The 26259-nt window shown below is 38.6% G+C and overlaps 1 protein-coding gene across 1 annotated transcript in view; it reads left to right on the forward strand.

Annotated features, from left to right (window-relative positions):
- The window catches only part of igdcc3 (immunoglobulin superfamily, DCC subclass, member 3), a 59245-nt gene extending 34865 nt beyond the window's left edge, over positions 1 to 24380 (forward strand). Inside the window, exons 3-14 of the mRNA XM_053492236.1 lie at positions 4763 to 4907; positions 5345 to 5475; positions 6303 to 6440; positions 10855 to 11013; positions 13060 to 13225; positions 15174 to 15421; positions 17362 to 17526; positions 19335 to 19523; positions 21819 to 21923; positions 22079 to 22214; positions 23100 to 23316; positions 23986 to 24380. Coding sequence (XP_053348211.1) covers positions 4763 to 4907; positions 5345 to 5475; positions 6303 to 6440; positions 10855 to 11013; positions 13060 to 13225; positions 15174 to 15421; positions 17362 to 17526; positions 19335 to 19523; positions 21819 to 21923; positions 22079 to 22214; positions 23100 to 23316; positions 23986 to 24114 — 1928 coding nt within the window. The 3' untranslated portion in view covers positions 24115 to 24380. The remainder of the gene's footprint in view (positions 1 to 4762; positions 4908 to 5344; positions 5476 to 6302; positions 6441 to 10854; positions 11014 to 13059; positions 13226 to 15173; positions 15422 to 17361; positions 17527 to 19334; positions 19524 to 21818; positions 21924 to 22078; positions 22215 to 23099; positions 23317 to 23985) is intronic.
- Positions 24381 to 26259: the final 1879 nt, after the last annotated feature.

Here is a 26259-nt window from a genome sequence, read left to right on the forward strand (position 1 = left end):
GAACTAATTTGTATATTTTTTTTTCAGTCAGGTCTCCTTTTTATCCTCCAGGCATTTTAGCTGTCAGTTGATTTCCTGAGCCTGTAATTACAGCAGTGTGCTGTGGGAAGTGATGAGGGTCTCGGGGTTAGTGTGGAGGAAGAACAACCAGATCTCTCTCTCTCTCTCTCATTGTCTTTCCCTCTCTCTTTCTCTCTCATTGTCTTTCCCTCTTGCCTAGTGTTTTTCTCTCGCCTTACAAGGCCACTTGTGACTCATGCAGCTATAATGAATAATGAAAAGATCTCTACAGATCCAGTTTATTCTGTTTAATTAATTATAGTAACTCTTCTCTCTTTTAACCAAATATGAAATTCGTGTAAGTCTGCGCCTGGCAATATTTACATTATAGAGAGAGAATACAATAAAAACTCTATAACATTTATCTTCTCCTTTGTGTAAAATGGGCCTCATTTCAATAAGGTGTTAATTAGTTGGCTCTCCCATGATGCCTTGCTCTCTTAATGGTCTGAATGCTGAATGTGGGCTGCTCTCGAGGCTGGATAAAGAAAAGCATGTTTCTTTTTTTTTTTCCTACTTGCACTCTTGTGGATAATCAGGATTCATTTTAAGTCTGACTTAATGGAACAATGACAGTAAAATATTTTTTTAAGTAATACTTTTTTTTGTTATCAACACTGTTAAAAATTATTTCTTGGCATTTTAAAATATTATCATAAAACAATGGAAATAGTTTAAACACAAGTGCAGTTTAATAGACACAAAATTAGATTTTAAGTTTAAGATTATTCAAACAAATTTTTCTTTTATAATTATGCAGTAATTAAAAACACTTTTTTAAAACTTTTTTGTTGCAAATTTCAAGCATAAAATAGTTTTTTTCCTTTCATTCTTTTTTTAAAAATAACCATTGAAAAAACAAATTATTTAAATAAAAACTAATTATTAAACTAATTAATTAGTCATATGAATTAATAAAACATTATAAAAATAATTGTAAAAAAAGTTGAAAAGTCTTTGTTCATGTGCAAAAATATAATAATTGTTTAAATACAGGTTAACAATTTATTTGAACACTTTTTGAACATACAGTAATGAAGGTTGTTATTATTATTATAGCCACCTGCATGAGAAATACAATGCATGCGCTCATTTATATTCAGTGTGCATGCATGCAACCCGTGTGTGCGAGTGTGTGTGTGTGTGTTATTGAGGTTCCCATGTCCCAGCCTGACAGTCCTAATGGCATGCATCTGTTTCACTTTATTTAGCATATAGCGCTCCAGCGCTGTCAAATCAATCAGTATATAAGTGTGTTTAGGACACTGGAGCTCACACAGAGCCGAAAAGAAACGCTTTAGCAACGGCGACCGCGCAGGAAAATGAAGATCCGGTTGTCTGACGGGAGGAATAGACAGAACACAAATAAAGGAAGACGCATTACACCATGACCGAATGTGTGAAAAGCGTATTGTTGCTAATGGAAGACATGTGAAGAGTAAACACACACACACACACACACACACATTGTATATTTTAGTCCTTGATATTAACCATCTTAGCTGCTCTAGCCATTAATGGGCTTTTAGAGGCATAATGAAAGAAAGGCTGATGAAAAATCTATTGCCAGACAATATTACATTTTTCTGTAATTTAACAAAGAACTAATGAAAGTGCGATTTTTATTATTAAGCTGGTAAAACATACTATCAGTATAGACACCAGTATTAAAAATATATACAGAAATATGATTATAGTGGTTATAGATGGATGGATAGAGAGTGATCATGTTGATCAAATAATGAGATCATAATTATCGTTATTTATTTTATATTTGTTTGTTTGTTTGTTTACATTGCATCCATTAAAACGATCTAATGCGTGAAAGATTAATAAACCACTTGTGCCATTTTGTCATCAGGAAACAATAAACACAGTGATGTGATGATGTGATGATGTGATGATGTGATGCTGCACTGTTACTGTTATTACTTATGATTTTCCCATAACAGCACATCCTGAAGTCTTTATCTCTCAAATATACATCAGCAATTCAGCCAAGAATTACTTTTTACAATGTATTATCTAATACTTTTTTTAAATCCGTTTAAAGTCACATTTAATGTAAGTTCTCGCTTATGCAGTGGCAGCTCCAGTATAAACAGTCTACAGTATAAACAATCTTTCCCTCACATCCCTCGCTTTGTCCCCGCCTTTGATGCTAATAAGAAATAAAACCGCAGCTTGTCGCCCAGAGGCACGAGGCGATTCCTCTGTCATAACGATACACCGAGACTGGAGACTCCTTCCATAAATTGTAAAGAAACACATTTCTCCTTCATCTTCAAATATGTTTATCATGTAAATTTTTTATGGGTGCTGATACTTTTGTCACTATATATATTTTTTTAAATGACTGAAAGTTTCTCATGTAATTTTGAAAAACAACAACAACAACAACAACAACAACAACAGTGTTTATTAAGAATTTATTAAAAACTATTTCTCTTTTTCTTTCTCTCTTTATTTTTTCAGTTTTTCTCCAGAATTACATGAGGCCAATATAAATACATTATACATTACTATATATATGTATTATATATAAAATTAGTGTGTGTGTGTGTGTGTGTGTGTGTGTGCCTGTGACATGAATAATAATAAAGGATATAAAATAGCATTTTGAGGCTGCCATTTCTAGACTATTCATCGAACCTGAAACTGACGTGTGTAGGCGTGCGTGTGTGTGTGTGTGTGTGTGTGTGTGTGTGTGTGAGACAGAGACAGAGGGATTTATAATGGCAGCAGAAAAGTGAACTTCTGCAGGCTGAATGTTTTATGCATGAGGGCAGAGGCCGAGGCCCAGGAGAGGGGTTATGAGAGTGTGTGTGTGTGTGTGTGTGTGTGTGTGTGTATACCTGTGTACATTTGTTACTCAGTTTTCAGCTTCCTTGTCTTGTGAATCTGTTGCAACACAGGTGCCAAAACTTTAAAGACAAAGTGTGTATGACTGATCAATAAGATGATGAGATTGGTTTTATTTTTGGACCAAAACAGGATTGAACTGCACACTGTAGGCCACACCCACTTTGCTTGGCTCCACCCATAAGAGAAAAGGGAGTAAAAAAAAAATTCAGAAAAATTGAACACTCAATATTTGTTAAGTCAAGTTAAAAAAAATGATTTATCCCTATGGGCTTTTAACCCACGCAGAGTGATTTAAATACGCTATTAGTGTAAATACAAAATGTAATAACGTGAATAAAATACAACTGCTGGAATGATGATTAGTGGAATTAATCAGTCGAATAAACATCTGTATAAAATCTATAAACATCTGTATAAAATATCTGTAAATAAATATAAACTGTACAAACTATGAAAGAACTCTATCTATCTATATGTTAATAGAATGTAATTTAAAAAAAAGGAAGGAACAAACAAAGAATTCTGCTTCTGCATCAAATTATATATACAGTTTATATCTACAGTATATATGAAATTCTTCTTGTTCCTTTGAGAACTCACTCTCGTCTCTCCTCTCGCTCTCGTCTCTCCTCTCGCTCTCGTCTCTCCTCTCGCTCTTGTTTCTCCTCTCGCTCTCGTCCTGTCCTGTTAACTAACCGAATCTCCAGCTATTGTAGCCATGAATCTAAACCAGTCTGAAGATGAGAACGTTACAGACAGAGAGAGAGAGATAGACTGTGTGTGTGTGTGTGTGTGTGTGTGTGTGTGTGCTTAGCTCTAGTTAGGCTAAGAGCGCTGGCGAGTGAGTCTGCTCAGCCCGAGGTAATTATAGCTGACATTTGGAGAAGCACACTTGTGTCGCAGGCTGCGAAGAGCCGGGCCTGGTGCTAATTAGGTTTGTGTGGCGGCTCCTCCCCCGGGTCACGCCCCCTCCCCCAGAGACAGAGCGTGGAGCCGCGAACCCGAGACCAGCCAAGAGATGCTGTGTGATCTGTAACTCAGTCAGGCCTTTAACACAGCTCTGAGATCAGCCTTCAATTAACACCAGTACTGTCATACATCCTCCTCTCGGGCTCCGCCCTGACCCCGCCCCTGACCCCGCCCCTGACCTCGCCCCACCCTATTGTGTGGATTGTGTCGCACTGATGCTGAGGACTTTTCTTTCTTTGATCCTTCCTTCCTTCTTTTTTTTGTTTATTCCTTTCTTCCCACCTTTTTTCATATCTTTCTTTCTTCCTTTCATTCTTCAAGTGTAACTTCCTTTTTCTTACATTCCTCACCTTTTCTTACCTTTTTATTTATTTATTTATTTTTTCTTTCTATTTACTTTCTATATTCATTTCTTTTTTTCTTTCTTTCTTTCTTCCCTGTGTCTTCTTTTTTTCTTAACTTCCTACCCTCTCTCTTTCTCTCTCTCTCTTTCTCTCTTTTCCTTTCTATCCGTGCGTGTGTATCTCGCTCCCTTGTTAAGGTGCCACCTGGGTGTCGCTGCTCCAGATTTGTTAATTACAGACTGCTTTTGGGGTTAACTGGCCTCCATTAATCCAACTGTGGATGAGTGTGTGTGTGTGTGTGTTTTCTGTAATTACAGACTATGTCACTACAACCCATATAGGTCCAAATTACATCCCTTAAAACAAACACACACACACACACACACACACACACACACACACAAATGGGTCTTTTTGCATAGTGCAAACAAAGTGGTTATTTCTGTCTCTGTATATTAGTTGTAATAAGAACACATAAAAGCGGAGTGATTAATCCTCGCCGTTTGTGTTGTGTGTGTGTTCAGCGATGGCGGAGTTTCACGTGCACCCGCGCTCAGTGAGAACCGACCTCACAGGTGTGGCGCGCTTTCAGTGCCAAATCCACGGGCTGCCCGAGCCGGTCATTAGCTGGGAGAAAGATGGGCGTGCTGTGGATACAGGTGACGAGAGGTATGACGACACACACACACACACACACACAGGTTTTGTGCAGAGGGACAATGTTTACAACACAGTGTCTCACAGAGCTCGCTGTAACTGGACATTTTATTTACAGTGTTGAGTCTGAACAGGATTTTGTCTCCAGTATCTGTTCATGTGATATTTGGAAATGCGTTTGAGGTCAGAATATTGTTACAAGATCAGACTACGGCCAAGTCTTACTAACTATCTACTAACAGGATAGGACTCATTTTCTCTTTTTCTCTCTTTTTTTTAGCTTTAATTCCATAGAATATTTTTATTAAATCCGACTGAGATCAGTGTGATTAGTTTCCATCTGCACTGTTTACATGGACGCTGATCTGATAAGCTGTCGAATGCAATCATGCCCTTGTAAATCATTCTCTCTCTCTCTGTCTCTCTCTCTCTCTCTCTCTGTTGTGCAGGTACACACTGTTACCCACAGGGGTGTTACAGATTACGGGTGTTCGCCCAGAGGATGGTGGAGTGTTCTGCTGCGTCGCTCACAACAGTGCAGGAGTCAAACACAGTGCTGGAGCTCGGCTCACTGTCTCAGGTATGGATCAGTAACGCACACACACACACACACACACACAAAGCGCTTGTTACGTACTATATTAAAGGAGGAGTAACATACATCTGTCACTTCAAAGAGCATAAACCATTCCAACACGTCCTGGTGAGACCCTGGAGACAGACTAGAGGGATGGAGAGAGACTGAGAAAGGGAACATGGGCACATTAATATCAGATCAAAAGAAATAAAGAGAGTAAACACATTTTATATTAAAAAGCACTAACACTTTATCAAGCATGGACGCTCGCTGCTGCTGATTGGCTGGAATACTGCTGCCTGACGACGCCCGAGCCACTTTATTTATTTTCAGTTCACAACGCCGGAGCTGTGTACGAGGACAAGATTGTTTGTTGACAGCTAGCCAGTCGCGAGACGGTTTGCGCTAAATTAGACAAAACATTTTGTTACAATTCTATACACCTTTCGCAACTAATTTTCTTCTCCCACACAGGATGTTTTCTTGCATTGTGAGAATAGTTTGGAGTGCACCCCCTGTAGGATTATAGAGGGACTGCAAAATGTTGCTACTTCAAATGCAAAAAAATACATTTTAAAAAATAGATTTTTTTTGTCATTGTAGCGATTAATGAATTGCCACATGAAAGAACTGTGATATGTAGCTGAAATTATTGTTTTCCACCATCTCTATATTTTAGCACCTGTTTTTAACATTAAACTGTTCAGAACACCTCCTCTGTTTCTCTCCTCTTATTTTTAACTTTATTATCTGCCTTCATTTGTCTTTTCCATCCTTAACCTTATCTCTCTCTCTCCCTCTCCCTCTCTCTCTGTGTCTTTTCTCTGCAGGCTCACAGTCTTCTGTTTACAAAGACCCCATGATCCTCGTCGGCCCTGAGAACCTGACTCTCACCGTGCACCAGACGGCCATCCTGGAGTGTGTGGCTACGGGATATCCCCGCCCCATCGTGTCCTGGAGCCGCCTCGGTGAGCAAGGCCGTTTTATTCCTCGATGTTCACATCAGTTAAATATCTGGAGACTCTTATTTATAAAAGTCTTACATTCTTAAAGAACTCATTTAAAAGGTTCTTTCAATCCTCTGGGATCAGTAATAAACTAATTTAAAATCCGTTGATTTTTGGGTCCTGATTGGTCAGAAGGTGTTGATTGACAGCTTGAAATCACTCTTAATGCACTCGTTATAATAAATTTTTATTGGTGAAGTTTTTTGTAGGAGGATATTTTGTGATTTGCTATTATATTACATTTATTGAAGGAGTCTCCAGTCTCAGCACTTTGTAGCGGTCAAAGGGAAAACGATCTGACATCACGCGTTATCTGCATTGGATTTGAGTTTATTTATGTATTTGTTTCCCTAATTTTATATCTACATTGCAATTTTTCCACAAAAAAAAAAAAACATACCATGCCTGTAATAAGTTAATAATCAGATGATAACTTTATTCTTATTGTTGTTAAGTTTATCATGGTTTTTTACTTTCAGGAAATGGGGGAAATTTAATTTTATTTATTTATTTTTTAAAATATGACCTTTTAAAAATTTGCAGCATGTTCAGATATGTATTTCAGTTTGACAATTTTTTTTGCTCCTTTCATTTTATTGTATTACAAATACAATAAATAAATCAATAATACAATATAATACAATAAAAATAAATAAATAAATACATGAATAAATAGAATGAAATGAAACCTAATACTAAAAAAAAACATGTAATGAAATTTGCAAAAATACAATATAAATGGTAGACAGGTTATTACTGACTGTAACTGTTTAAAGAATTAAGTGAAACAGTAGCACATGTCCACGCCCTCAGAGCTTCTTCAAAGCTTTTTATATGAAAACAAATGAAAAAATTTGGTTCTTTTTTGAAGTGTGCACTTTTACACTCCTGGCTCTGATTATATCATTAACACGCTTTACACTTAATCATGGTGCGACGCTGTGTGAGATTTCCTAACGCTAACCCGATCCGGCGCGCTTACTCTTGGGCGTCTGAGATTGCAGAGGTAAATCAGATTGTGGATATCGTCTCACAGAGTCTCACATCGCCTCACATCGCCTCACAGAGTCTCACATCGCCTCACAGAGCCTCACAGGCGTCCCCCAAATTAAATGCGAACAAAATGAGATTGGATTTGAGTGCATTAGATTAGAGAGAGAGAAAGAAAAACAAAGAGGGAGAGAAACAGACTAGACACACTAGACTAGAGTAGTGTGCGTGTGTGCGTGTGTGTGTGTGTGTGTGTGTGTGAGAGAGAGAGAGAAAGAGAGAGAGAGAGAGAGAGTATTTTCTTCTTTGTTTTCTGGAGGTGTCTGTGTGTTTTACGTGTGCTTTATGCGCACAAACTGCACAGACAGATAAACATCTCCACTACCATTCAAAAGTTTGTATCCCCCCTGCCCACAGAAGGGGGACATTTCCGCATTTTAGAAATAAATCTTTCCAATGACAAATAAAGAAATGTAAAAATAATCAACATTCCAACGTTCCCAAAAACTACAATCAACCATTTTAAGTTCAGAATCATAATCATTTATCCAAAACAATACCTTTTTCTAGCTACATTTACTTTAAACAACAAATGTCAATTGCTGCAAAATATATTCTTTTAAGTAAGAGGCCGTTATAACGAAGAACACCTAAATATTTTTTTCCATTTAAAAGGAACTGGTGATATTAAATGTAATATTAACGTGGCTGCCGGATTTGAACCTTCACCCAGCACAAGTTCACTTCGTGATTATTTTGTCACATTGCTATTGCGATTTAAAGTTTAAATTATAATATTTAACTATTAAATGTAAACTGAAAGCATATAACAGCACTAGAAGTAGTTGCGTGAAGGCAATTCATATATTTCTGATCTCGTGTGCTTATTCGTTCCTGAAATGCGTCTTTCACAACATGACCTGCGCTGAGTGATGTGTGACGGCAGCTCGGATTTTTATGTCACTTCAGCCTATGAAGTGCTTCATATTAATTATTCATATTAATATTTAAAAAGCAGCACCTGGTCAGCAAAACCACACACACTCACATGTGAAAAAAAACAATGCTTATGAGTTTATAGGTCATGTTCAGTATACAGTTCAGTTTTGACCTTCCGGCAAAACTCCATGAATTAATGACTCTGCGTGTGTTATGTAATAAATTGCATCATTTTGTGAATAGATAATTACACAAGTTTGTATTGCAATTTTAATTTCTTGGCAGGTCCTGTATATATATATATATATATATATAGTATCCGTCTGTTTGTTTGTTTCTCTGTGGCACAGAAGCCATGTTCAATATTTATAATTATTTCTTTTTGATTGAAAACATTCTATAGGAGCCTAATCTAACATTAATCTAATTTAACGATCCACCCTCCCTACCTCGCACACCCACACCAGTGTATCCTTATCACATGACAGAATGCAGTGTCGCCATGGCAACGGAATTGTCTTGCGTCATTGACATTTGTGCATTGCCTCATAGAGCCCCTCTCTCTCTCTGTCTCTCTCTCTCTTTCTCTCTGTGTTTCTCTCTGTCTTTCCTTCTCTCTGCCTTTGTCCCCTTTAGTCTAAGTGTTTCACCAGGCAAATCTCATATTTCCTGAGTTCTGCATCAACCAGCCTGTGTTTTTTTTTACTAGCCGTAAAAAGAGATCTTAAACCGTGAAATCCATCTAAGATTTACTGTCTTGAGGGGAAAAGCTTGGATGGATCTCATGGTATAAGATCTCTTTTATGGCAGTATTTACATCAAACCCTTTTAATCAGTCATTACCCAACGGACAAAATTATACAAAATACAGCTTTTAGGAAGCGCCGTATACATTCTATATAAACTTATTATGTGCTGTTAAAAAAAAATAGCCAGTTTTTTTTTATTTATGGTATTCCTGTATGCAGGTCTCATCAATCCCAGAATTCCATGTTTTTTACATGCAAAGATATGTAAATATCTAGAATTTAGACATCGTTTAGAGTGTACATGTATTTTATTGCACTGTTTACACTATTATACAGAAATCAGAAACAATCCCATTTAGCATTTTTCGTTCCTGATAGTTCCTCATCTAGACTGAACTCCTCCCATGCTGGATCCATCCCTCTGCACCTATTGCCAGGCAACCAGTGTTTATTGCCTCCAGGAGGGACATCTGGTCATGCGGTCAGTCGATTATCAGTCCACCACCTTCCATCTCCTAGTGGAGAAAACCTCCTCAATCAGGTTCAGGAAGGGAGCGTGCTGTATGCACCTGCAGCATCAAACACGAGTGTGCTGCAAACCATTCACTCACACGACGAGTGGTGCAGGGCAACGTCGTCCCGAACGGTAACCTACAGGGAGGGGCATGTCAGGGCTCAGCAACGCCCTCCGTTCCGTCGTTTGTTCAGTGCGTACTGAAATATAACATACCGAGTGCATCACACGGGCTGAGAGCTGAAGGGTGGCCTCTTATTACAGATACAGTCTTTAGTCTCTGTGATCCATGCAACTCCTTCATTCGTTATATACTGTAGATGGAGAAGAACTGATTGAAATTAAATAATTGTGTGAAGGAGTCCGACACAGTGCGCTGGAGGATCGAGATCGTACAGAACAGTGCTTCTAGCTGTCAGTAAAGTGTTCAGAGATTGTGTCCAGACGTGTGCCGGTGTGAGAGGATGATCATAAAGAACAAATGGATCCCAGTGTCTTAGCAATCAAGCAGAGAGAGAGAGAGAGAGAGAGAGGTTCTGAGTACAGTGGCGTTAGAACTCTCAAACCTTACAGAACCAGCTGACCAAGACTGAGGCAGTAGATTAAACTATTTGGTAATGAAACACCTAATGACTGACTGAATGAATAAATGAATAAATTTAGGAATGAAGGAAGGAATTATATATCTGACATAATGAGCTAATAAATGACAAAATAAAAGAATGAATAAATAAATAAGTCTCAAAATGAATGAATGAGAAAGTAAAATAAGTGACTGACATAATACAGTGATTGATAGATAAATAAGTACATAAATAAGTAACAGAATGAATGGATGAGGGAATTACCAAATGACTGACTGACTGACAAAATGAAAGAATGAATGAGTGACTGAGCGAATAAAGTAATAAATGAATAAATAAATGAGTAAGAAAATGAATAAATAAATGACAATGAATTTATTCCTGATTTAATAAATTACTGAATGGATGACTGAAAAAATGATTAACAGAATTATGAATGAATAATAATAATGAATGAATGAAAGCTTCTCCACGTCCCTGCAGGATTATCCGTACTCTTACTGAAACATGACCCAAACCGATTGATACGATGTTCTTCTTTTTTATTTTATGCTTCTTGTGTTCATCTTTCTCTCGCCCGTTTTATCTCTCCCTGACAGATGGGCGTCCAATCGGAGTCGAAGGCATCCAGGTGTTGGGTACAGGCAACCTGATGATCTCAGACGTCCGTGTGAAACACTCAGGCGTCTACGTCTGCGCAGCCAACAAACCCGGAACACGTCTGCGTCGAACAGCTCAGGGTCACCTGGTGGTGCAGGGTGAGCGGAGTTATCCAACCACCACACCCTACAGCAGGTCACATGACCGACTCGGCTCATTTCAGGAGCGAACATTTTAAAAACGGACCTCACCAAGGCGACGATTCCTGACAACTGTTAACCGCAGAATCTGGACGCAAAGCGAGTTGGCGATGATAAAATGAGATTTTAATGTTTGTCTGTTAGGAAATAAATCAGGGCAGAAAATTCAAATGAAAAGCTAAACTCAGATACTGAAATATGACTCATGGCAAACTAATATCACTTTTGCATGTCTGTCAGATTTTGGCTCGGCAGGAACAATAATCAGAACGACAACCGACTAAAAGCAGACATTTCCAGAGAAGAAGAAGAAAAGAAGCTCAGTGCGAATCTTCATTATCAGCCCCTCGACCATAATCCCTTTTTCTAAGAGAGCCTTATTCACTAAACCAAATCTGATGGGTCTATAATGGTGTCCGTCACATTGCAAATGTAGCTTGGTATGAGTTTTATCGCATCACTGATTAAGCCTATCAGACCACGCGCATGGTTGACAATGTGTTGTGTTATACGGCTACGGATGCAAATGATATAATGCAGATCTAATTGCAGGAGGGGAAATTTCAATATCAAACAAGCAGCTGCTAATCAGCTGGCAATTGCACGTTTCCGCCTAAACTAAATGCAACCTAATTAAGGAGTAATTGGGTATTGGATTAACGTGGGTTGGGTGGAGGTAATGAAACGAGATCGGGACTGTATTCGAGACGAGGTGTCGCACTCCAGAGGCGATGCTAAGAAGCTGGAAGCTTATTTCACATCACTGCCATAGAAGCCAGGAAAAGCCTAAAGCCCAAGTCAGGTTTTAATTTAAATGGATTTGTACAGAATCTCAACTCACTCCTCGACCAGAGGCAATATCTTGTTTAACTGAGCCGTAGAATGAACTTAGTTTACCGCCGGCTACAGTACTGCTAGCCCTGAACAGCGAAATGTCTGTGATGCTGAAAAATCTTTTTTCAATTTCCAGTAAGTCAATTTCCTTATGGCTGGTTGTTTCAGTACATTCGAGATAAATCCATGGGGGCTGTTTTTACACGAACAGGCGGTATAACTGCGAGAGTGTCAAAATGTCATCAGACGTGGAGGAAATTTTAATAAATATGGATTATTTCATTATTTAAATGTACATTTACATTTTTTTAAATTTGTCCTCCAAACATTAGTATTCCACAAATTAAATGTTACAGAACAAATACCTAAATACAAATGTATGTATAAATTCCTCAGGAGAACTTCAGGTGGTTCTGCAGGATGCTTAGTAAAACTTGGTGGCTAATATCCTTATAAAAGGTTTCATTAGTTATTGTTGCATTAGTTGCTGTTTTCTGGGTTTTGTAGTTTATATATATTTTTAAGGCATACTTGCTTTATAGCATTTATTTGCATGTGTCTAAGACTTTACTGCTCAGTGATGTACAGTATAAGGTGGTCTATAAAACTCTTTATTATAGATGCAGTACGTCTGTGCTGAAGCTCTGATACCTGAGGAACACCGCAGGTTACAGTAACTAGGGAAGACTGTTTGAGGTTAAGTGTTAAACTGCCTCCAGGTTCTCAGGAAGGTCAATGCGGGGTCACTGACTAAGAGCGCTGTGTTGTAGCCGTTTCAGCAGCCACCACGTGACCAAATCTACTTGTTTTTCTCTTGGCTGCTCTACTTAAGGGTTCGCCACAGCAGATCTTTCGATCTGAACATTTGATTTGGTGCAGGTTTTGCTCTGGGTCCCCTCCTGATGCAAAACCCGTATTTTTAATTCAGGGAATCAAACCTGGGGCAAAGCCACAAAAATCAAAAGTCGATTAACAGCATCACATGAGTGTCTATATACACACACAGAACAACAATGCAATCGCAAACATAGTATCAATGAAACGTATCTTCTGATACATCTTACTCCATGTGGATTAATTTCTGTAACAGTTATGTTTGCATTATAAAGCTTTTTATGGTAAGATTTGGTTTTATTAATAAACCTAAAATGATATTGTGTGTGTGTGCAGCTCCAGCAGAGTTTGTTCAGCCTCCTCAGTCCATCGCACGCCCCGTGGGCACCACCGCCATCTTCACCTGCCTGGCACAGGGCGAGCCTACCCCTCAGCTTACATGGCTAAAGAACGGGCAGATTCTGGAACCTGGAGGCCACGTCAAGCTCAGGAACAACAACAGGTCAGGACACGTACAGTCGACTCAAACGGTCTGAGTGCTGATGATTGACTTGAGTGTTGTTTTATATTAGTTATGGATATCATTTTATTCTGCTGAGACACCGAGGCTTTTCTAGATCGAATCCCAAGACTTGCATTAGAATTTCATTAATTTAAATGTCCGTCTGTGGACAGTTTTATTTTCTCTTGAGGCTCTGTATTAAGTTATAGCTGAAATAAGACGTCGCTGACTCTGTGTATCGGGCTTGTAACGATTTTAGTTTACGCCACACATGGGAGATAACGTGCTTTGTAAAGATCGCAGGATATAAGTGGTGCTGTTCCTTATCAGGTTTCCTGTGTGGTGTGTGAGTGTCGGTCATGCGGTGGGGTTGGAGGTCCGGTGATGCTGATGATGTGGTGGTTTTTATAAGGAGTCTAGAAGATTTCTCAGAATCCTTGTGAAAGAGCCAGGAATCTTTTCCATGGCTTTGGTTCAACAGTGCTGAGTTATAACTACAGTAGAATCTATTTAACTTTACACCTTAATTTTCTTAAATCTTATTGTGTTGATCAACGCTTTCAAAAGCTTTTTTTATTTTATTTTTTTTATTTATTGTCTCAGGATTACCAAAAAACATCAATTAATCATAATTTCATATATTTATTCCATATTTGTATAATACTCTATCACATATGAACATGCATAGGAATAAGAGGCTGTGGGTACTCTGTAAATTTTTAAAATCCTAAAATAATTAAAACAACAATTATCCCAGTGATAGTTTGTTCCTCATATGGTTCTTACAGATGCATTAAACACTGTTTCTAAGTTGTATTTTGTTTTTGCACAAGCATTGAAATAAATAAATGATGGTAAAATGCTGGATATTCATCAATATACAGGTACATGGACTACATTCTTAGAGGGATAGTTTCAATATTTTTTTTTTAAATCTGTCTTTAACGAAAATTGAGGTCCACATAAGTACTGTACAAGAGGGCCTTGGTTGTTATAAATGTTCCTATTTTGCAAACCGACTGTAAAGTTTATCATTTGTAAGTAAGAGAGGGTTGTAGAATTTGGCCCCTATTACTTACACTGTACTTGTTGACAAATTCACGATCATCAGTGTGCAGAACAGGAAATTTTTTTACCACCAAGAATTACTGTAATGTATTTTTATGCACCTCAATGTTCATTTAAAACAGGCTGGGAAAAAATCTAACTACCCCTTTAAGAGTTTGTCTAGAGGGTCTCCGTGTGAAACCTTATTCTGTAAAAACAATAAATAACATTCAGTCCGTTGTGGCTTTTCTTTTTTTAAAAAGGAAGGTTAATAATTCGGGAGTTAAATCAGCTAGAGAGTTACAGGCCTTAGTGTAATAATACTTATTATTATTATTATTATTATCTATAATTCTGTCTTTTTTATTAAAAATTTCTACATGTTTTTTTTTTAAGATCATGATTATAGTGAAAAATTTTTAGGAAAAATCTGTAATTTTTGAACATTTTGGCTGATTTTAATCCATCTCCAGTGAAACTCTCTATTCTCTTGATTTAAAACTGTTTGCATTAATGAGTAGCTTCCTCTCACTACACACTCACACACTCAGTTTTGTTCTTTGGTTCAGGTACATGTGTTTTTATCAGAGTTTTTTGGCCTGTTTGATGTCCTAGCTGTTCTGAGAGCACAGTCACATTCCCGCTCACTCTCTCGCTGAATTAAATCAGAGGCAGAAACGTGACCTCAGCAGCAGCGCTTTCAGAATTGATCGTGTCGATCCGAGTCGTGTGAATACATCAAACACAATATCCATCATCGAGGCAGCTCGAGGCAGATCCACTATAGGGAGATGTTCGTATTTCTATAAGCACTAAACTAAATGAAGCACATACAGCACCTAAACCATGCCTTTTTTCTCTTTTTCTTTTCTTTCTGCTTGGCTTCTTATTGTTTCTGCAGCACTCTGACCATCTCCAGCATCAGTCAGGAGGACGAAGCGATATATCAGTGTATAGCGGAGAACAGCGCCGGCTCGTCTCAGGCCAGCGCCCGTCTCACTGTCCTGTGGGTCGACGGGTTACCCGGCATCCCGACCGGAGTGCGCGCCGATGCCCTCTCGCCAACGTCCATACAAGTGTCCTGGGACGAACCGGCCCAAAACACACAGGACATCATCGGCTACGTGCTGCACATCCGCAAGACTGCAGGTACAAAGCCAGAGAGTCTCTCACTCGGATCGTTGCTGTGTCATCCAAGTGGTTGCTGAAGTTTTCATAGGTGGTTGCTCTGATGTTACAAGCTGGTGGCTATGATGGTTGCTAGGATGATGGTATGTGCGTTTCAGGCTGTTGCTAGGTGGTTGCTATGGTAACCCAGGTGACTGCTGTTGTGTTGCTGTATGGTATCACATGATTGTTACTAGTGTTTTTGATTGGTGGTTGATATTAATGTGGTATTCCAGATAGTTGCTAGGAGATTGCTAGTTGGTTGCTGTGGTATTAGAGGTCACTTAGTATGGTTTTCCAGATGGTTACTAGGGAGATGGCATATGGAGGCTAAAATGGTTGTTAGGGTGTGCTAGGTTGTGGGTGGTTGCTAAGTTATGTCATTATGTGGTTGCCGTTGTATTCCAGATTATTTTCTATTGTATTGCTAGGGCATTGCAAAGGGTTGCTAATAATCTAGTATTTTAGGTGGTTGGTAGGGTGTTGCTGGATGGTTGATATAAATATGGTATTACATAACATAGGGTATGTCATTAGTGTGTTGGGAGGTAATTGTTATCAGGTGTATTATAGGTGTTGCCGCGTTGTTGGCAGGTTGAATCTGGATGGTTGTGTGTTGCTAGGTGGTTCTTTGTTGTCAATGTTTTTGGTAAAGTGTGCTACAGTAGGTGAGTGTTGAAGTATTCGAGGTGGTTGCTAGGGTTTTGTTTACTTTTTATGGTTTTGCTACGGTGCTGGTATGTGGTTTTTAATGGTATTCCAGGTGGTGCTATGATGATTTCTAGGGTGCTGATAGTTGGTTGCTATGGTATCCCTGGTCTCCATTTTGTTTAAATTCAACTTCACATGTATTTGCAATGTATGTCCAGGTCACTGCTGCTTTAAAACGTCTTAGAAGAACCCAAACAGCAGAGTGCTTCTGACATTTATAATACTTTTATAAGGCTAGAAAATCTTAGCAAAACCCTTTTCTTTTTTTCCAAATCTGATCAGTTTGGCAGCAAAGAGGATGAAAGAGTGTTCGGAACATTCCTTGCTTTTTTATTAAACGATAATTACTGTGGCACTTTTTGATGAACTCAGCCCTGATGAGTCGTCTATAAAATAATAACAGTTAAATTGCATCGTAATTGAGAATATTTATCAGATCCAGTGCGTTAAAATATTTTTCACCCTGGATTAAGCCTGAGGTCGTTAGTCGTTTAAAGAGCCAAAGGGGCCAAAGCAAAAGAGGGAATATGTGTGTCAAACTGCAGAACGTCTATAAGAAGCTGGAACCTTTCATGAATTTGTCAGTGAACGGTAATGAATCTTTTATGAACTTTTAATGAATAACACTTCGGGAAAATGAAAAAGCATAAGAATTCATTTTTTTCCTGCCGCGGTTTTAGTACAGCGCAGTAAATGACTCCCACGCTGCCGGCTTCGAGACCGTTTATTACCGTCTGATGCAGCACTAAGACTCCCATAAACAATGGGGAAATAATACAATTACTGCTCCGCTGGGGACGGTTCCACTTGGCCATAAAGATGATCTTGGACTCGGCTGATGCAAACAGCTGTTCTCTAATGGCTTGTGACTGCAGTCAGTCAATAGTTCAGGACTGAACTTCCCATAAACTGTTTTGTACCTGAGCCTCCAATAACGAGTGGACTGCATATTAACTTCAACAGCTCTCTGAAATTTCAGCCTTTTAACAAACACTATGTATAAGACATAATAAATGTGTTGATGGGGGGTGACCGCTGAACAATCCCTGCTATCTGAGGATGTGTTCGCTGTTACTGTAAGTCTGATTCCTCTAAAGGTTTCTCCCTATTATTATCCCAGGGAGATTAGTTGATTTACTTCCCATAACAGCATATATATATGTGTGATATATTTATTCGATATAAAAGCATGTACACTCTGTCGTTCTCAGACCCGCTAGAAATGGAGTATCAGGAGGCGGTGAGTAAAGTCACCCTCCAGCAAGTGGTTGCTGATCTAGAACCCTCCACGAGCTACAGCTTCTATGTCAAGGCTTACACCTCACGTGGAGCGAGCAAAGCCTCGGCCACGGCCCAGGAGAGCACACTCGGAGAAGGTAAATCACAAACACACACACACACACACAGAAGAAAATTATGGTTAAGTACATTACATTGTGTGAACTGCTTAAATTTAATTAGCTTTCATTTTCAGACCAAGAGGATTTTTCGTACCCTTAAAAACTAAAATTCATATTCTTTTTTTTGTTAAATTGTTTTGCTTCCCACAATGTGTGTGAAACATGTGTAAAAGACAGAAGTAAAAAGAAAGAAAAAAAGGCAAAATTAGCAAGTTATTTGATTGCACCGTGTCTACACAACATTAATTTTACTTCTGTTTTAATAAGCTTCTGTAAACACATGAGTGTAAAATCAAGGCCAGACATAAACATGTTTTATTGCATAACTGAAGCCATTAAATAAATAGCATGTTATTTTATGAGGAGTTAATTATGTTGCTTGTAGCCACAGGGGTTCGTTTCGGGAGCGTGCCGTACAGAACAGACAGAGCAAGTTCTTTCTGTGTGCATGCATGCCTTTATTTACTTCATTTATGAAATTATTTTTCTGTTCGATTTACTGAAGAAATCATTATATTATAAAACGTCCATATTAAGAGGTGACGAAATAAACATTTCATACTATTTGTAATTTAAACAGGCATGGGTTCTTTTAACTAAATTTGATTTGACTTGTTTATGCCAGTTCCCACTTTCTCGATTTTTGCTATAAATAATCATTATAGTTTAAGAGCCGTGCCTTCCTATGTTAAGGCGAAAGAAAAAAAAAGGGAAGAGAGAATGATTATTATTTACCTGTACTGTAGCTCTAAAATATGCTATGAGATCAACGGATCCCTACAGTGAGACCAGCGCTAAATAACACAATCATGGCATTTTGTTACTACGGTAAGCAACAGTACTTATCTTGTAAATTCGTAGCAATCAGATAGAAAATTGTGAAAGTGGGAAATTAGAGCTCATTAGACTCCAGCCTAGTACTAATTAAATTTTATTGAATTAAATTGATCAATTTTTAGTTTAAAGGCATTGGGAACTTGAGTGGTGGCTCAGGTGGTTGAGGCTCTAGGGTGCTGATCAGGGGTTTTGAGCCCCATCAACGCCCCTAAGCCTATGCTCATGTAAATGCCCATGCCCAAATGGAGAAATGGGTGGGTTGCGGCAGGAAGGGCGTCCAGTGTAAAACATCAATAAATGCCAATAACTTAGAAATAAGTCCAAGGAGGTGTCACGGTGGCATGGTGGTTAGCACTGTCATCTCGCACCTCTATGGTCAAGGGTTCAATTCCAGCCTTTGGTCTGTATGTGGGGAGTTTGCATGCTCTCCCCATGTTTGGTGGGTTTCCTCTAGTTTTCTCCTGAAGACCAAAAGCATGCAGATTAGTCTAATTGGCAATTTCAAATTCTCCAAAGTGTGTGTGTTTGTGTGTGTACTGCGCCATGTGCCCAGCTCCAGTCTCCAGGTTTCCCACGACCCTGAACAGGATAAGCCGGATGAGGAAATGAATAACACAGTGAGGGGAGGAAAGTCCAAGATAATAATATATAAATATATTTAAGCTTATAGGCATTGATTAAGGAATCTGGATTAGGATCCACTGCTGTCTGTAACTATAAACCCAGTCTAGGAAATAAATGGCACTAAAATGCTGTTTATGCTGATGAGGTCTAAGTTTATTATAGTTACATTTCTTAAATAGGATTAACAAAATAAACTGAATGAAACTTTATATTTTTTTAAATGTTACCAAAATCTCTATGTTATCAGATTAATGTTTTTTATTCTCACTAAACTGTACGTTGGTTAACACTTTGTACGTTGTGTGTTTATTTTATTCCTGCAGTGCCCGCTCCTCCGTATCTCCACACTAAGACGGTAAACTCCAGCGTGGTGCAGGCGGCCTGGGAGGCGTCCACTAAAATGGGTCAGCATGACGGCTTTAAGCTTTATTACCGCAAAGCCCATGAAACACAGTACACGGGTCCCGTCACCTTTTCACGCAACACCACGCACTACAACATCTCTCTGATGGGTAAGTAATTAAAGAGAATATTAAATATAAACTCAGTCACACTGCTGCTCTCTGTATCATTTTATACTCCTTGTTTATAATCATACTGCTACTGTGTGCCAGAACCGTGAGTGTAGTGGGAGCAGATTGACCATGCTTACTTGGGGGAGGGATGGCATATCCATAGTCACATATTAATCACAGTGACGCTAGGCTATCATTGGCTTTTATAAGCTCACACAAGGATAAGGGATGGACTTCCGATGCTGTCCCCAACATTGCATGAGCAGCTGTTTGAAAACGTGATAGTCTTCCGCCTTCCTGGTTGGTAGTTGTCACCTTGATTTTTTTTGTGTACCTCAAAATTAAAAAAGCAGCAGCATGCAAACTTGTAAGTATTTCCATGACCTCATTAAGGAGTTTAAGGTTAGAAGAAGTTTATACAAAGTTATGTTTACAGTGGCTTGCAAAAGTCACAAGTATTCGGCCCCCTTGAACTTTTCCACCTTTTATCACATTACATCCACGAACACGAATCAATTTCATTGGAATTCCACAAGAAAGACCAATACAAAGTGGTGTACACTTGAGAAGTGGAACGGAAATCATACATGATTCCAAACATTTTTTACAAATAAATAACTGCAAAGTGGGGTGTGCGTAATTATTCAGCCCCCTTTGGTCTGAGTGCAGTCAGTTGCCCATAGACATTGCCTGATGAGTGCTAATGACTAAATAGAGTGCACCTGTGTGTAATCTAATGTCAGTACAAATACAGCTGCTCTGTGACGGCCTCAGAGGTTGTCTAAGAGAATATTGGGAGCAACAACACCATGAAGTCCAAAGAACACACCAGACAGGTCAGGGATAAAGTTATTGAGAAATTTAAAGCAGGCTTAGGCTACAAAAAGATTTCCAAAGCCTTGAACATCCCACGGAGCACTGTTCAAGTGATCATTCAGAAATGGAAGGAGTATGGCACAACTGTAAGACAAGGCCGTCCACATAAACTCACAGACCAAACAAGGAGAGCGCTGATCAGAAATGCAGCCAAGAGGCCCATGGTGACTCTGGACGAGCTGCAGAGGTCTACAGCTCAGGTGGGGGAATCTGTCCATAGGACAACTATTAGTCGTGCACTGCACAAAGTTGGCCTTTATGGAAGAAGAAGTCATTGTTAACAGAAAACCATAAGAAGTCCCGTTTGCAGTTTGCCACAAGCCATGTGGGGGACACAGCAAACATGTGGAAGAAGGTGCTCTGGTCAAATGAAACCAAAATGGAACTTTTTGTCCAAAATGCAAAACGCTACAGTATGTGTGGCGGAAAACGAACACTGCACATCACTGTGAACACACCATCCCCACTGTGAAATATGGTGGTGGTAGCATCATGCTCTGGGGGTGCTTCTCTTCAGCAGGGACAGGGAAGCTGGTCAGAGTTGATGGGAAGATGGATGGAGCCAAATACAGGGCAATCTTGAAAGAAAACATCTTGGAGCCTGCAATAGATTTGAGACTGGGGCGGAGGTTCACCTTTCAGCAGGACAACAGCCCTCAACATAAAGCCAGGGCAACAATGGAATGGTTTAAAACAAAACATATCCATGTGTTAGAATTGCCCAGTCAAAGTCCAGATCTAAATCCAATCGAGAATCTGTGGCAAGATCTGAAAACTGCCGTTCACAAACGCTGTCGTTCCACTTCTCACGTGTACACCACTTTTTTTTGGTCCTTGACGTGGAAGATTCATGTTTGTGGCTTTAATGTGACAAAATGTGAAAAAGTTCAAGGGGGCTGAATACAGTACTTTTGCAAGCCATTGTATATGTTATTATACCTTTTTATTTCTTTTAATTAGTTGGTTTAAATTATCAATCGTTATTATAAGTCAGCAATTGTTGTTGAGCGCTGTTGTGTTCTAGGTTCTGATTAGACCGAAGGAGGGAAGAAGAAAATCACAATTCAAAATTTGGTAATCGTAAAGGCTAAAAATTGTCAGTCGAACCTTCATATGTCAGGGAGTATCTGTCATTTACAGTACATGATAAAGAAAATGGGTAAAGATATGCTTATTTACTTTTTATGAAAGCAGAAAACTGTCAGATCATAAAAAAGTCAGGGGAGAAGCTGGATGAAAGGTTGCAAGATGGAATATGATATTTTATACATAACCCATAAAATACACTCCCACGCACTGTAAGATTCACACAAAGAAGATCTCATTTAGACCTTTTGCAATGTCTAGCTTGTGTGCTAATTGCTTTTAATTTGTTATTCTCTCTCTCTCTCTCTCTCTCTCTCTCTCTCTTTGTAGATCCAGCAGCCGTGTATGAGATCAAGGTTCTTGCATTTAATCAATACGGAGACGGAAATGCAACTCTGCGCTTTGTATCTCTGAAGGAGTCAGTGGAGAAGTCAGGTAGGCTGTTTAACCCACATACACAAGCACACACACACTCTTACATAAGCATATACATTGCTGTTATATTTTATATAAGTTTCCAGAGACAGAACATTTTGCACAAAAGCTGTGACGTGTCCTTTCTTATAATGTGTGTGTGTGTGTGTGTACAGTCTCGAACACTCCATGTGACTGTGTCAAGGAAGAGCAGAATAAAAGTTCTGCTACTGGGATCATTATTGGTATCCACATCGGAGTCACCTGCATTGTCTTCTGCGTCCTCTTTCTCATGTTTAGTTACCGGGGAAGGTGAGGAAACAAACAAACACACACACACACACACACTGTAGTTAGCTAGCTCAATTTAGCTAGCTGTCTAGCATTTGGAGTAAAGGTTAATGGCTGAACGTATGAACGCATTGTTGCTAGGCAACTAAAAAATTTGAATGCTGACCATGAATTAGAGAGGCTAGTGATTTAGCTAGCTATATAGCTAACAAACAGTTTCACATGATTAAAATTCAAAATTAAATTAAAACAGGTTATTTGAAAAATTATTTTGGTTAATTCGTTAAAAAAATGTATGATGTGGAACTGCACAGTTTTGCTAGCTAGCATAAACAGTACATTAGTTGTTTGTTTAGGCGTAGTAGCCATATAAAACAAGACAAACCTGAGGTAAATATTAACATTTTCCTTTGATTTATTATTTAAATTTAGTACAACAAAAATTAAAACCAAAAAGCATAAAAAAAAAACATTTGATTCATTTAGAATAATATCTTGTATATCATGTCAGAGTATTACTGTATGTAAACAGGTTAGCTAGTATTTAGTTTAGGAAGAAAAAAATTATTTCAGAGTTGAAATTAATACAGAATCATTGAGAATATCAACATTTTCCTCAGAAATGTTAGTGAAAATAAAAAAAATTTAAACAATTAAAAATTATTTTTTTATTAGAAAATATTGCATGTATACATGCTACTATAGCTAGCTTTTGTTTAGTATGTGAAAACAAACAATGGAAAGGCGTAGCGTCGTACTGTAACGTTGAAAATAAGATAAAATTAATGACAATATCAACATTTTCCTCAGAAATTGTATTAAATGCTAATTTATACTACAACAAAAGAGCCAATTTCTCTCTCTCTCTCTCTCTCTCTCTCTCTCTCTCTCTTCTTTTTTCTGCAGGTTAATGGTGTGTAAGACTGCTCAGGCTGCTCCTCAGGTGGGACGAGACGCAAACGTCCCTGCAGCAGCTGTGGTTCTGGAGTCTTCCTCATCTTCACAGGGAGCTCTGCCCCTCAATGGATTGCATGCGTCCAGCATCGCTGGCAACGGCGTGAAGTGCATTGGATCGTATGAGAGGGAAAGACTCGTCTCAGGTCCGGGCGATGCCACACACATGGTGAGAGAGAGATGATCTTGATTTTGTCACCACTACAAGAGTCTGTCTTTGTAGCAATAGATAAAAATAGCTAGGGATTTTATATTCAAGTGCAAAGCTTCATAGATCCCCAAAGCTTTGACTAATCTTCTCCATTTTTCCAAAGTTTCTCGATTTTTATAGAAGTTTAGTGAGCTTTTGTGCAACATTGTGCATGCCTCAGCAAGAGAGGGCCAGAGGTAGTTTTTTTGCTGAATCAGTGTTTGTCCGCTGTAGAAACCCGATTATTTGAAGGTGTTATTTATTTTTTATCAGTGTGATGTACCTCATTTTCCGACTGTATGAAAAACATCAGAGGAGACAGACCCAGCTCTCTACAACGTGATTTGGCGCCGATACTAAACGGATCCTCATAACTCGAAAGCGGTGCCTTTATTGCCTAGGACATGTAATTTACTTTACGCTTGGGGGACCTGGCCGAATGGTTTCTAAATCCTGATCAATTGCCCTACTTGGTGTGAGGGACAAGGGATTATCCACCCTACAGCATACTAGATTTAAATTAAACACCAAAGTATAGTATAAAAGTATAACACTGCCATTTTTTGCCATTGTTATTTGATAATTTTGTTATGCAGTTGTAGATGTTGAGCTATGCATCATATTCGTATACATTTTTTTTCTTTTTAGATGGAAAACTTGCTAGCCTCCAGTTCACTTAATGAAACTCAGATGTCCACACTTCCTCTGGATGATTTCAGCCTGATAGAGGAACCCCAGGTACCCTATCGTCCCGAAGTCCGGGCGGATGAAGGATGAACATCATTCGAAAAAAATATATATATAATAATAATAAATTCCACTCAGTAAATTTCCTCACTCTCAGGTCAACTGAAAAATATCCTATTTTCAGTTGTTTTATTTTCATTGTGCATAGAGTTTATTAGTTAAATACACACATTTACAGGGAATTCGCTGGACTCGATAACGGGGAGTACGGCGTTATTCTTCCACGGACTGAATTCATCATTGGAAGGGAAATAAAGTGAGATTATTTTTTTTACCAGCAGCACAAAGACACATTTTTTTTTTTTTGGTTTTATTGTGAGTGTGTGTGTGTGTGTGTGTGTGTGTGTGTGTGTGTGTGTGTGTGTGAGAGAGAGAGAAAAGAAGAGTCCTGCTGTCAGCCTGCCAATGATTTCACAACCCCATCCAGCGAAGACTTCAGCCTTTTCTCCAGGGATTTGAAACTGCTCCTATTATCTCAGGACGTTTTTCTTCCACAATATCAATATATTTTTGTTTAAAACGGCCTCCGGATTTTAAATCATGGCGGCATCCCCCTACGAATCCTGGGGTTTACAACAGAAACCTACCTCAGCCGGAACGAATGTGTTTTATGAAGCATTATTTTGTTTTTCTTTCTGCATCAGTTCGGTGTGTTTCGGTTTCTTTACGTGTCGAGCGGAGTGTTCTGTCAGAAAACAAGAAGAAAACAAGAAGAAAACAAGAAGAACGGGTGCTGCCCTACCTCAAACACCAAGAACCACTGTTCATCTACACTCGTTTATGGGGGGGAAAAAACGAGAAAAAGTATCCAACGTATAGCACTTCCAAACGTTGAAGTCAACGTTCTACCTCAAGATAACAACACTGTTGTTGTCGTCGTGCTTTGTTTTTCATAATGAAACATATTTCATTTTTTTGTTAGTTTTTTTGGCTTTGTCTGTTTCCTTCTCAGTTTTTTTTTTGGTATGTGTACCTCATTCAACTTTACAGATGCCATCATTATAAATTCTGACATTGCTTTTTGACATTGTGTAAGGTTTATGTGTCTTTTTGTACTTTTCTTTTTTTTTAATATACAATTTAGTTGGGTCTAAAGACTGTTAGAGATGCATTGCACTTCTAATAATTTCAGGATCAGTTCTTATTCCATTCACCATGTTTTAAAGAGAAGATGAGATACTGTATACCAGACACGAACACTGTATGTATGTATGTACAAACATTCGTGTGGTGGACGTCTGTGGTTGTATTGTCCGACAACGGGATCAGTGGGGAGCGGTTAATATTATATGTGTAGATATAGAAATCTATAGTGGAAGCCAAGCACAGATTTATCACGGTGGAAATAGAGACCCGGTAAAATGGCAGGATGTCAGTAACGTGATTTTGATATGCCGTTCACGTGCAGCTCGTCAACGTGACCGGGTGATCATTCCATCAGGAATAAATACACGAATAAACCCATTCAGCTTGACCTGTCAGGGCAGACAGGAAGTGCGTGATCCGTCCATCAAATGCCAAGAAAAGCTCCCCCCAACACTATATGAGAGAATGAATAGAGATGCATAACACACACCTTAAATACACAATAACATCGGACATATTAAAGAAATGGACATCCTTAGGATGTGTTCATATTTTAAGCCAGTAAATTCACATTATGGAAAAGATAAGCATCTCCTTAGAAAAGGGGGGCGTGTCACTAAACTGCAAACATTTTTAATCTGATTTTATCTGAACATTTTTCTGGAAGCGAACTACTGTACAAACAATGTTCCAGTAAAGATTTTTACATAAAATTGATCTGTTGTGTCCTTTTCAAACAAAGCGCCAGGACACGTTTTGGCCAACATTTATAACACTAAACATATCTTGCTAAAAAAAAAAAGAGAGAAGCAAGTTGTACAGTATGGTGGACTGGGAAAACCCTTTAGGCAAACTTTTTGGAAGAATGATGAAAAGTGATAAATTATTTTTGAGGAAAAACAAATTTGACCAAAAAAAAGACGTCAATAATATATTTTTAATTTTCTACTTTGTATGTCCTTTTTCATTTATATACCGTACCAGCAGTTATCTTTTTTTATATTGTCAATAGTGAATGTTCTCATTTTGATCAATTTATATTGATCACATTTAATGTTTATTGAAACAGGAAGTACCCTGGTATTAATT

This window comes from Clarias gariepinus, chromosome 3, assembly GCF_024256425.1.
Source record: "Clarias gariepinus isolate MV-2021 ecotype Netherlands chromosome 3, CGAR_prim_01v2, whole genome shotgun sequence".
Taxonomy (NCBI): domain Eukaryota; kingdom Metazoa; phylum Chordata; class Actinopteri; order Siluriformes; family Clariidae; genus Clarias; species Clarias gariepinus.